The following is a 13,159-nucleotide window of genomic DNA, read 5'->3' on the forward strand; positions in this document are numbered from 1 at the left end:
GGGATGTTAGGCTGGCCTCAACCAGAGTCAGGGATTTTTTGGCTGTCGCCCCGATCTGGTGGAACGCTCTGTCACAAGAGACTAGGGCCCTGCGGGACTTGACTTCTCTTCCAGCTCACCCTGACCCCCACCTTTGGCAACCCTCACAGAACTCTAGCCCAATGGTTGCCATTAATTTGATTTGAACTGATCTTATAATGAAATGGTTTTAGAATGTTGTATTATTTTATTGTTGTTAGCTGCTCTGAGCACGGCTTCGGCTGGGGAGGGCGGGATATAAATAAAAAATTATTATTATTATTATTATTATTATTATTATTATTATTATTAAAACCTGTTACTTGAACACTCTCCTCTGTTGACCCTTATAGAGGGTTGCCCACGCTGAGTTTGTCACAGCAAAAAGCTACAAAGAGAGACTCATGACACCTTAAGGACTAATGAATTGTGTCATGTGCTAAGCAAGAAATAAGTAAACTGTGGCCCTCTAGATGCTGTGGTGCTAATATGTATATATTAATCTGTTTGCTCCCTATGCCAGGCCTGATCAATGGCAACTTTGCCCTCCTACTTCAATGGGGCTTTTTCTGTAGAACTCCAGAAGTTGTTGAACTCCAGCTTCCATATGTTAAGCTGGCTGGGGATGATGGGAGTTGGAGCCCGGCAATATCTGGAGGGCCACAGGTTGCCCAAAACCTGATATATGCATAGCTTTCCCCAAACTGTGTTACATTTAAGTTGTACTTCATCAATGCAGTCTTGAAGAAAGCTCAATGGTCGATAGTAACCCTGTCTTGAAAGTTTCATCATTAAGCTGTTTTACCACTTCTTCTTGGTTTCTTTCTTGGGTTTCTTGCTCAACGATGCTGTGGCAGCTTTGGGTTTCTTTACCACTTCTGAACTTTTTGTCTCATAGTTTTCAGTGTCCATTTTGTGTGTCTCTGGAATGGGAAGGATAATGGCCAGTACACAGATGAGTTGAAAAATGGCACCAAAGAAGAGGCCATAGTGCAGGATGTTCTGCATGAACGTAGGCTCTGGGATTTCAGGGGGTGAGAAGTCCAGTTCAGCATCCATTTGGTGAGACAAAAAGTTCAGAAGTGGTAAAGAAACCCAAAGCTGCCACAGCATCGTTGAGCAAGAAACCCAAGAAAGAAACCAAGAAGAAGCGGTAAAACAGCTTAATGGTGAAACTTTCAAGACAGGGTTACTATCGACCATTGAGCTTTCTTCAAAACCTGATGTAAGCTTTTACTTGAACTAGAAACGAGATAGATAGATCTACAGACAGATAAATATTGGGCTGCATACAGCTAAGTTGATGTGCTAGTGGGAGCCAGCACGAGTCCCGCTAGTGCAACAGGACTTGCCCGCTCCTTCCCTCTGTGCATCCCCCCATGTCCTTGCTCCCCAAATTGGCTCCGCAGGGTCAGGACAAACCCCAGCTCAGCGGGCAGGTGAAGAAGATGGGAGATCATGCTGTTGAGCAAGCAGAGACGGTTCTGCCGATGGTAGATTTCCACCCACTACTCTGAACAGCAGCGCAAAAGCACAGTTTATGACAATTCGATTAGAGCTTAAAAGTGCACAAAACGACCCTTCACTGCAGCCGGTAATAACAGGGGCTGGCAACCTAAGGCCCATGGGTCACAAGCAGCCCACGGGAGTTGTTTAACCGGCCCACGAGCTGCCCCCAAACCAAGCCGCCCGCTCGATGAGTCCCCACGCACTGCGCTAAACCGGCGCAGCACAGCACGGCGCGGAGACTCGCTTCCGCGGCACCAGAAATCGTGTCTGTGCAGATGCCGAAAATCACGGGAAGGTGTGCAATCTGGCCCACAGAGGGATCTCTGCTGAAGTGAAGCGGCCCAGGCAAGAAGAAGAAGAGTTTGGATTTGATATCCCGCTTTATCACTACCCGAAGGAGTCTCAAAGGGGCTAACATTCTCCTTTCCCTTCCTCCCCCACAACAAACACTCTGTGAGGTGAGTGGGGCTGAGAGACTTCAGAGAAGTGTGACTGGCCCAAGGTCACCCAGCAGCTGCATGTGGAGGAGTGGAGACGCGAACCCAGTTCACCAGATTACGAGTCTACTGTTCTTAACCACTACACCACACTGGCTCTCAAGATAAACCTTGCCGACCCCTGGGTCATATAGTAATCAGGAAAATGAGAATACAATCAGCCACTGATGCTGTTGGCATCCATTTATATACGTGGGTCCCACCCCCCACCCAATTTCATCCTCTTCCACCACCATCACACACTCACCCATGACTCAAGTTTGAGCAAATTTCATTTCATACTCCCCTTGCTATCCAGCCTTTCGAAGTCCCCTCCCCACAGGAGGTTGTGGACTCTCCTTCCTCGGATGCTTTTAAGCAGAGTTTGGATGGCCATCTGTCATGGATGCTGCAGCTGAGATTCCAGCATTGCAAGGGGGCTGGACAAGATGACCCTTGGGGTCCTTTCCAACTCTACAATTCTACGAAAATTAAAAGCAGAATTCCTCATTTCCTGCAGAGGCCTAGTGGACCCCAGTGACGTTGTCACACAGCCCGAGAGAAGCATATCAGAACATGAAAGCAACTCCGTAATCTCAGCATGACATAGGTGTTAACTAACCTGGAAGCCAACCAAGCGGCTGGCATTAAAAAATCCCCTTATCTAGCAAATGCACATTTCAGCACTGACTTCCGCAGCCACCGCATGTGGCCCAAAGGCAAGCAGGTTGCTGCACACAGAAAATAATATTTTGAAAGGAAAAAGCCAAGACACGGGCCGTATTATTAACAATTAGCATGACAATCAGAACAATTTGTCCGGACTCAAAACAACAACAACAAAGTGACATGTATAAGCACAGCTGAATGAAGCCATCAGCACAACTGCAATAAAAATCACCCGGGGGGGGGGGGGAAGCCCATTGGAATCATGTTCTAAACAGCGTATGATTTGAAATTGCCATCTAGATGGAAGCTGCTGAGGAAAGGGGGTTTCAGGTCAAAGCCGTCTGTTAAGAGAGAGATTAAACCAACATTCACCTACCTGTCCAGTCGCCAACGACCTTAACGTGAACCCCAAAAGTTGCTTCAGAAGCTGTTGGGCACTGTGGGGGGAAATAAAATGAAGCGTGTTGAAATGCAGTTGTGGGGGGAAGTAATTAGCAATACAGTTTAACCCACAGCTCCACCAAATCTCCCTTAATACTGAATCAACCATTCATTTGCTTAGCCCACTACAGTGGTACCTCGGGTTACAGACGCTTCAGGTTACAGACGCTTCAGGTTACAGACTCCGCTAACCCAGAAATAGTACCTCAGGTTAAGAACTTTGCTTCAGGATGAGAACAGAAATCGTGCTCTGGTGGCGCAGTGACAGCAGGAGGCCCCATTCGCTAAAGTGGTGCTTCAGGTTAAGAACAGTTTCAGGTTAAGAACGGACCTCCGGAACGAATTAAGTACTTAACCCGAGGTACCACTGTACATCAATAACATGTGAAGGCCTCTTCTTCTTTTTGCAATAAGATTTTTATTGAGATTTCCCCGTAATACGATAAAATTACAATGATCTGAGATACAAAACAAAACAAAAGAGAATCAAAAGAGAAAGAGGCAATAGAGATAAAGAGAGGGAAAAGAGAGAAACAGAGAGGGGGGAAACAAAGGAGAAACAGAGAAACATTAGCAAAAAATTACAAAAGAGAGACTTCCGATTTTCCTTCTATTCTATTCTAATTTGCTGGTCACACACTAGAAGAAAATATTACTTAAAACCATCTGTCAATATGAACAACTATCTACTCTACTTTCTGTTAAACAATATCCCCTCTAAGTTTCAGGGTATTTTTTAAAAATGGAAATGGGATAAAAAGGTAAAGGGACCCCTGACCATTAGGTCTAGTCGTGGCCGACTCTGGGGTTGCGGTGCTCATCTTGCTTCATTGGCCGAGGGAGCCGGCGTATAGCTGCTTTTGGTGAACCAGAGCAACACACGGAAATGCCGTTTACCTTCCCGCCGAAGCAGTACCTATTTATCTACTTGCACTTTGACGTGCTTTCGAACTGCTGGGTTGGCAGGAGCAGGGACCGAGCAACGGGAGATCACCCCGTTGCGGGGATTCGAACCGCCAACCTACTGGACATTTATTTGAATGTATGGGAGGATGCCTGGTTACACACACACACACACACACACACACACCCCTGAAAAGGCACATGATACCCAATAAAAAACAGCTACAAACAGGTACTAGGTGATGGGAAACATCTATCTCCTCCTGAGACCCTGGAGAGTTGTCATCAGTCAGATTACACTGACTAGGTAGACAAGCATCCTGAGTATTGTAAGGTAGCTTCCTTTGGGACATAGCATCTATTATCTTAAGAGTCTCTTGTTTTCATTTTAAAGGCAGAGCCCTCCTGAGAGGAGGGGGGATGCCTCTGTGTGTATCATATAGAAGCAAACAGGGTGTGATTTTTTTCTAATTATTTTTTTTATTCTTGCTTCTCTCGCCTGGAGATTTAATTAATGGAGTTATCAGTTGACAATTGCACATGGCCAATTCACTAAGATTACTATAACCACTTCAGCAATTATTATTATTATTATTATTTAATTAATGGAGACTTAATTAATGGAGTTATCAATTTACAAAAGCACATGGCCAATTGACAAAGATTACTATAACCACTTCAGCAATTATTATTATTATTATTATTATTATTATTATTATTATTATTATTATATTAATGGAGACTTAATTAATGGAATTATCAGTTGACAAAAGCACATGGCCAATTGACTAAGAGTACTATAACCACTTCAGCAATCATCATCATCATCATTATTATTATTATTATTATTATTATTAAATTAATGGAGACTTAATTAATGGAGTTATCAATTTACAAAAGCACATGGCCAATTGACTAAGATTACTATAACCGCTTCAGCAATTATTTTATTTTTATTTACCGTATTTATTTTATTTTATATTTATTTATTTATTTTACTGATTGATCGATATCCCAGGGCAGTGCACAACATCAAAACTATTTTACAGAAAAGATAATGATAAAAACGTAATAAAACATAGCAAGAAGCACAACAGCCCTATAAGGTAGACCAGTATAATCAACCTCAGTATTGTGATTGGTGGGAGGGAGCTGTTCCTGAAAGAACAGTGGCTTACCTAAAGGTACCAAACAACCTGGGTGGAACACAACTATGCTTTACTCAAAGTAAACCCATTGAAATTAATGGACTTAGTCAGGTTCATTACTTTCAATGGGTCTACACCAAGTAAAACTTAGTTGAAACCACCATCAACACCCCTGTTGCCAAACTCTTGCCTTTCTAGAAAAGTTATGGTTTGCAAGGACTACATTTGAGCAGGTGGCGCTGTGGTGTAAACCACTGGGCCTAGGGCTTGCTGATCGGAAGGTCACCGGTTTGAATCCCTGCGACGGGGTGAGCTCCCGTTCTTCGGTCCCAGCAGTTTGAAAACACATCAAAGTGCAGGTAGATAAATAGGTACCGCTCCGGCGGGAAGGTAAACGGTGTTTCCGTGCACTGCTCTGGTTCGCCAGAAGTGGCTTAGTCATGCTGGCCACATGACTCGGAAAAACTGTCTGCGGACAACGCCGGCTCCCTCGGCCAGTAAAGCGAGATGAGCGCCGCAACCCCAGAGTCATCCGCGAGTGGACTTAACTGTCAGGGGTCCCTTTACCTTTTTAAGCCTTTTTCTTAACACTTTGTCTGCCTCCAACACTTTTTTTAGATGTTGATTGTCTTTTTGACATAGTTTAGTGCTTTTTCTAAGGCAGGATAATGCTAATTGAAATACAGTGATACCTTGGGTTACATACGCTTCAGGTTACAGACTCCGCTAACCCAGAAATAGTACCTCGGGTTAAGAACTTTGCTTCAGGATGAGCACAGAAATTGTGCAGCGGCGGCGCAGCGGCAGAAGGCCCTATTAGCTAAAGTGCTGCTTCAGGTTAAGAACAGTTTCAGGTTAAGAACGGATCTCCAGAATGAATTAAGTTCTTAACCCGAGGTACCACTGTACATGCACGCCACACTGCCTCCCTCTGAAGTAAGTGAAATATAGAGAAGTCCATCTAATCCCAGTTGCCCGATTCCCACGGACACTCCAGCAGCATCACTTGAACAAATTACTTGTAAAAAGCCAGACTCCCCTCCTCTCCCTTTCGGAGTTTAGGAAGGGTATATTTCAACACTGCCTACAGATCCTCAGGGCTCCTTCGGGGATTCTTGGATGCCTTGCTCTGCTGATAAATCTCACAGAAGGAAATGTCATCTACAAACTAGACGGGAAGAATCCAAGTTTTGGCTAATACAGTGTAATTTAAACACATACACACACGTGTGCCGTGTTCTCTTGAATCATTCATAGCCCATATCTGTGTAATGCTGTACCAACTGTGTCCCATCAAGATTAATGCAGCCACCAGCCCGTCAATTGATTAAATTTTTATTCTATATGCAATGTTTGATGCATTACTGTATTTTAATATTTTGTTGGAAGCAGCCCAGAGTGGCTAGGGAAGCCCAGCCAGATGGGCGGGGTATAAATAAATTATTATTATTATTATTATTATTATTATTATTATTATTATTATTATTTAATTAATGGAGACTTAATTAATGGAATTATCAGTTGACAAAAGCACATTATTATTATTATTATTATTATTATTATTATTATTATTATGCCCTTCACCCAAAGATTGCAGGGCAGTTTGCAATATAAAAACACAAAGATATATACCATATTAACAAATGAAAACAATAACCTCCACCTCGCCCCAAATACAATTTATAAGGCCATAGATTGTTATCAGACCTTCCGGTTTGGGAGAGCCTAGTTCTACACTTAAAATCATGGAAGGTCACAATATATGGAGTTGCATTCAGACTGGGTAGGGAAACATTTCCCCTGTGGGGTGTTGGGAGGTGTGTGCCACTGGCTGCCCCACACAATCCTATTGCAGCCATTTAACATGTGTGTTGGGGGAGTGTTTTGTGAATCTCCCTACCGTTAGATCAGAAACCCTGGTTAGATCTTGGTTCGTTTACACTAAATAGGGTTAAAACAAACCACGGTTTCCTGCATTTAGATGTAACAGGAAACTGTGGCTGAAAGCTTTAAACTCCCCATGTGGATGCAGGAGGGAAGCTCACATTGGTTCTAACTTTAGGAGGATGAGAGTAGTTCAGCATTATAGCAAAGAATCATAGGAGTTGGAAGGGACCCTATGGGTCATCTAGCCCAACCCCCTGCAATGCAGCGATCCTATAAGCCCTAAATGGCCTCGACCCAGTATACCTGAAGGAGCGTCTGCACCTCCATCGTTCTACCCGGACACAGGTCCAGTGCCGAGGGCCTTCTGGCGGTTCCCTCACTGCGAGAAGCCAAGTTACAGGGAACCAGGCAGAGGGCCTTCTCGGTAGTGGCACCCGCCCTGTGGAACACCCTCCCACCAGATGTCAAAGAGTGGCTGGGGAAGCCCAGCCAGATGGGCCTGGTATAATTAGTAAATTATTATTATTATTATTATTATTATTATTATTATTATTATTATTATTATCATCACCATCATCATCATCCTGCCCACAGCCGTCCTTGGTTGGGCTTGAACCACCAACCTTCTGGTTAACAGCCAGACACACTCATCCATTGCACCACACGAGGCAATCCAAACAGCAAAGAGAACACACAGCCTCCTTTGCCCCTTTCTAAAAAAATTTATAGGGAGCTGGCTGGGATTGAACCAGGAACCTTTTATATATAATTTTTATTAAATTTCCTGTCTTACAATTTAAAATGCTCGTTTTTACATCCTTAAGAAATCTGTGACTTCCCCTTTTCTCTTTCCATGGTTCATTTTACATCCCACAAATCCCTGCATATTTTACAAAAACTATGCCATTCAGCATTCCATTATTGCTTCCATCAAAACTTATTTGCACTGTTGAATTTATCTTAATGCTGCCAGCGCTTTCAGCTGTACACAGTATATTCAAAAAACGTTTTCCAATCTTCTCTAAATGTATGTTCTTCCTGATCTCTTATTCTAAGTCTGCAAGCTGCGCATATTCTGTGAGAGATTAAGTTGCCACTCTTATTTGCTTGGGATCTCGCTGGTTTTCCATTTTGGGACTAACAAGACACAGGCCGCAGTAGTGGCATAAATAAATAACCTTTTTTGACACCTGGGAATATCAGTCTGAATTATCCCCAGCAGAAAGGACTCTGGTTTGGGGGGAGGGGGAAAGTACTATCAAACATTTTTTTCAATTCATTATGGATCATTTCCCAATATGCTTTTACCCTTTTACAAGTCCACCACATGTGAAAGAATGTTCCTTCCACCTCTTTGCATCTCTAGCACTTATCTGATTCAGTCTTAGCAAGCTTCATGCAGGCTTGAATCAGGAACCTTTTGCACTTACACTGTTGAGCTATAGAGATTCTCTATAGCTCTGAACCAGGTCAATATATTGATAAATCTGAAAGCTTAGAGCAGGCCAGTGGGGGCGGAAAAGCTCTTGCCTTCTGGCCCCACCAAAGGAATGCTTCACTTTCTCCCAAAGTTCTTGTTGAACAAAGTTGATGCACATATAATTTGTATTCACAGGGTGTCCCTCAGCAATCAGGGAATATTCATTTATGAAGGGAATACGGTTTCAGCTGGTGAATGTATAAAGACCTGCTATGTTTATATATGGCACATCTCTGTTTACAGAGAGCTTGCACTGCCAAATTTCCATGGAAATCCTTAAGATCCACGCAGGCCAGGATTTATTTTTATTTTTTCTAAGCCCACGAAACAAAACATGCTGTCTTAGGATCGTTCCACGCACCTCTTGCCACAAAAATGGCCATGTTCTGTTCTCGTTGCTTGTGAGAGAACGGATGTGTACAAATCAGCTGTTTTGTACATAAACATGATCAACTTTGGCTAAACGTCACTTGTCAAGCTACTACTAGCAGCACTAGCAGAGGCCAATTGATAAGTTGGCAACATTGTCACTAAAACATGCACACAGCCAGTTCTCCGACAAGTGTAGGGTAATATCTATTCTAAATAAGGAACACACAAAAATAATAGAGTTTAGTTTCAGAAACTAATCCCAAATTACTCGTTTAATGTAGCTCCTGCAAATAAATGCCTATCATGAGGGAAATTCAAGCTAAGTCTGCAGCCCACCAACTAGTTCAGGGGTCGGCAAACTAAGGCCCACAGGCAGGGGCAGGCCCAATTGCCTTCAGGATCTGGCCCGTGGACTGTCCATGGATCGGCATGGGAATTCTGTTCATTTGGGCTGCGCCATTTCTTTCCCTGTGCCATTCCTCCCCCCCCCCCACACACACCATGGTGGCGCCTCCTCCCTCCCTCCTCCTGGCTTTTCCCTGCCCTGCCTAGAGGAGGAAGGGGGCTGGGCTGAGCTGGCTGAGCGCCATTTTAAGCAGCCCCTCTCCGGAGCCAGCCCTTTCGCGCTGCTCATTCTTCCCTCCGCCATTGCAGCCCTGGTGCTCCTGTGGATTAGACAGAAGCTCTTAACCACTACACTCTTAACCACTACACCACACTGGCTCTCAAGAGATAGGAGCGGATGAGCTTGCTCTGCCTACCCACGAGAAGCAGCAGCGGTGGTGGCAGTGGCAGTGGTGGTGGCAGCCCCAGGGAATGTAAGCGCAGTGGCTGGGGCTGGGAGGAGAGGAGGACTACTTAACCCCCCTCACCTCTTCTTCCAGCTCTCTACCCCCGGTGCTGCTTCTCTAGCCCGCCACAAGACCCGAGGGACAGTGGACTGGCCCGCGGCTTTAAAAATTTTGCTGACCCCTGAACTAGATCATAAAATTGTAGAGTCAACTTGTCTAATCCTCTGTGGTGCAGGAATCACAGGAAAAGAATCCCAGGTGGCCATCCAACCTCTGTTTAAAAATTTCCAGTGAAGGAGAGTCCACTATTTTCGAGGTAGTCTGTTCCCCTGTCAAACAGCTCTTGCCATTAAAAGCTTCTTCCTAATGTTTAGTCAGAATCTCCAATGAATCCATTGGTTTGGGTCTTCTCCTCTGGGGCAGCAGAAAACAAGGCATGTACAAACGCCTGCATTTTCTACAACCAACTCTGCTTATGAAGATCACAGGTAACCAAACAATTTAACCGCTGTGTTGCAAACAATAGTCAGTAATATCCAAGGCAACACGATGACCAAATACAATGATACGATATCAATATACACTCTTTATATAATGTGAAATATATGAAATCACATAAACAGAAAACTTACGAATCTCTGAAAGTCACAAAATATGCACTCTTGAAAACATCAAACCAAATAAACATACCGTATTTTTCGCCCTATAGGACGCACTTTTTCCCCTCAAAAAATGAAGGGGAAATGTGTGTGCGTCCTATGAGGCGAATGCAGGCTTTCGCTGAAGCCTGGAGAGCGAGAGGGGTCGGTGCGCACAAACCCCTCTCACTCTCCAGGCTTCGCGGACCTCTCCGCAAGCAGCGGAGTGCTCCCGCTGCTTGCGGAGAGTTGCTTGCATGCCAAAGCCTGTGCGCGCTGAGCTCAGCGCGTCCAGGCTTCGCGGACCTCTCCGCAAGCGGCGGGAGCCAGCCCTGGGCTGCCTGTTTGGGGACTGGGGTCGGGGGAAGCTCGGGCCTCCCCCGCCCCAGCCCCGCGCCCTGGGGGGAAAATAATTTTTCCCCCTTTATTCCCCCCCAAAAAAACCTAGGTGCGCCTTATGGGACGGTGCGTCCTATAGGGCGAAAAATACGGTAAGTCTTATAAGTCTCAGAAAGTCTTTGAATTTGAATCCACTGGTTTGGCTCTTCCCCTCTGCGGCAGCAGAAAACAAGGCATGTACAAATACCTGCATTTTCTACAACCAACTCTGCTCATGAAGATCACAGAAGAAACAGAAAAAGACAAGGGAAGAAGCACTTCATTCCCACCAAGGCACACCACAAATAAGGACCAAACATCTTCACCTTGATCTGGTGTGCCCCTTCAATTATACCAAATTTGCTCCCTCGTGCTTGATTCCTTCCATCTGTTGCTCCTGTAGCCAGATGGAGGCAGGGGTGTTTTTTTATGTATATATATAGATATATAGATTTCCCATGATATAAAATGAGCTTCTTTGTTACTAAAATAACTCTCAGGATTCACAGCAACTGCTGAGGTCAGGCAGAGCCCAAACAGCCAGCAAGCAGCCAAGTCTGGTGTTCACACAAAGGAAAACTCACAGCTGTGATGAGAGTCACATGCACTTTGTCGCTGGATATAAGGCTGAAGCTATTTGTATTTTCCAAAAGGATGCTCTACTGGACACCTGTTCAAACTGGCCAGCCTTTCCCAACCTGTTGTTGTTGTTGTTTAGTCGTTTAGTCGTGTCCGACTCTTCGTGACCCCATGGACCAGAGCACGCCAGGCACTCCTGTCTTCCACTGCCTCCCGCCGTTTGGTCAAACTCATGCTAGTAGCTTCGAGAACGCTATCCAACCATCTCGTCCTCTGTCGTCCCCTTCTCCTTGTGCCCTCCATCTTTCCCAACATCAGGGTCTTTTCCAGGGAGTCTTCTCTTCTCATGAGGTGGCCAAAGTATTGGAGCCTCAGCTTCAAGAGTCCTTCCAGCGAGCACTCAGGGCTGATTTCCCACAGAATGGAGAGGTTTGATCTTCTTGAAGTCCATGGGACTCTCAAGAGTCTCCTGCAGCACCATAATTCAAAAGCATCAATTCTTCGGCGATCAGCCCTCTTTATGGTCCAGCTCTCACTTCCATACATCACTACTGGGAAAACCATAGCTTTAACTATACGGACCTTTGTTGGCAAGGTGATGTCTCTGCTTCTTAAGATGCTGTCTAGGTTTGTCATTGCTTTTCTCCCAACCTAGTGCTCTCCAATTATTTTTGAACGACAACTCCCATCAGCCCCAGACAACATAGCCATGGTTGATGGAAGATGCAGGCCAAAACAGCTTAGAGGGTGCTAGGTTGGGGAAGCCTGTAAGTAGAGGATTGCTTTCTGAGAATGAATGCTGGAGAACTATCAGTCGCTGCTTGGGGGAATTGGGGTGGGAAGAATCCCCACACTAATTGCCAGTGGGGACAAGGTACTCAGGAATCCCAGAGCCACTTCTTAGGAGATAATTTGGTGCTCAGAAACAAGTTATGAAATTCGTGCATGCACTACTACAGGAATGGAAAGCCTTTGGCCCTCCAGATGATGCCGAACTACAACTCCCATCAGTACTAGTAAGCATGGGCCATGGCTAGGGATGATGGGAGTTGTAGTTCAGCAACATCTGGAGGGCCATTCATGGTCACTTCAGAATGGAAGCTAAAGGAAGTAAAAATATATCATACGTGGGGGTCCTGAAAGGCACTGAGCCCTGTGAGGAGAAATGGTGGCATTACTGTATTTTTGTTTTTTGGAGTTGCAAATAACTTTGGCTGGTGCTCCTTCTTTTTAAGTAAGAAGCAGTGTATAAATTTAATCAACCTAAACCAAGCACAGTGCTACACATTGCTGCAAATGTATAACCTGAGGCATCTTTATATAAACTACATGGCAGCAGCAGGATTGCCAACTTAAGAAAAATAAATGGTACTGCTCTTGGGAGTTTAGCAGCAGCCTGACAAGCAAATAAAACTGAATAAAATAAGTCAATGAATGCTGCACTCCCAAGCACTAAGGCGAAAACCCTCTTTATCACAGTGGAACTTGCTTCTGTGCATTGGTGCAGAAGCTGAGGCTGAAAGGGGTTTCCCCCGTCATGAGATAAATAGCTTCACTTGTTCTCTGCCATTAAAGGTACAGGTGTGGTACTGGACAAAATGGAGGGCTGAACCAGCTACACCTTCCATGGACTGCACTTGTTTAGGCCCCTGGTTCCACCTTCCATTTGGCCCCACCAGACCAGCCGTCACTAATTGTCAGGAGCTCAGCCTACACTCAAGTAGGACCCTGGTAGAGACTGGCATTCAAAAGCTTTCTTCAAAAGCTTTGTTCTGCCCGAACATCACAGTGACCAATGCCAACCAACAACAGCACACTTAGGGATCTGCAGAGTTTGTGCAGCTGCGTAACAGACCTCAGCGACTCAGAA

At 44.9% G+C, this 13,159-nt stretch overlaps 1 protein-coding gene and 1 pseudogene across 6 annotated transcripts in view; both read right to left on the minus strand.

Moving 5' to 3' along the window:
• The window catches only part of NOX4 (NADPH oxidase 4), a 104,583-nt gene that overhangs the window by 47,256 nt on the left and 44,168 nt on the right, over nucleotides 1–13,159 (minus strand). For all 5 annotated transcript variants that reach the window (XM_081860469.1, XM_081860472.1, XM_081860468.1 and 2 more), the window contains one exon: nucleotides 3,049–3,109. In XM_081860469.1, the coding sequence (XP_081716595.1) occupies nucleotides 3,049–3,109 (61 nt within the window). The remainder of the gene's footprint in view (nucleotides 1–3,048; nucleotides 3,110–13,159) is intronic.
• LOC309339677 (protein MANBAL pseudogene) lies at nucleotides 733–1,229 on the minus strand (annotated as a pseudogene). The gene has a single exon. The product of its transcript is annotated as a protein MANBAL pseudogene (transcript).

This window comes from Podarcis erhardii (genome assembly GCF_964252035.2).
Source record: "Podarcis erhardii genome assembly, chromosome: 4".
NCBI classification, from domain to species: domain Eukaryota; kingdom Metazoa; phylum Chordata; class Lepidosauria; order Squamata; family Lacertidae; genus Podarcis; species Podarcis erhardii.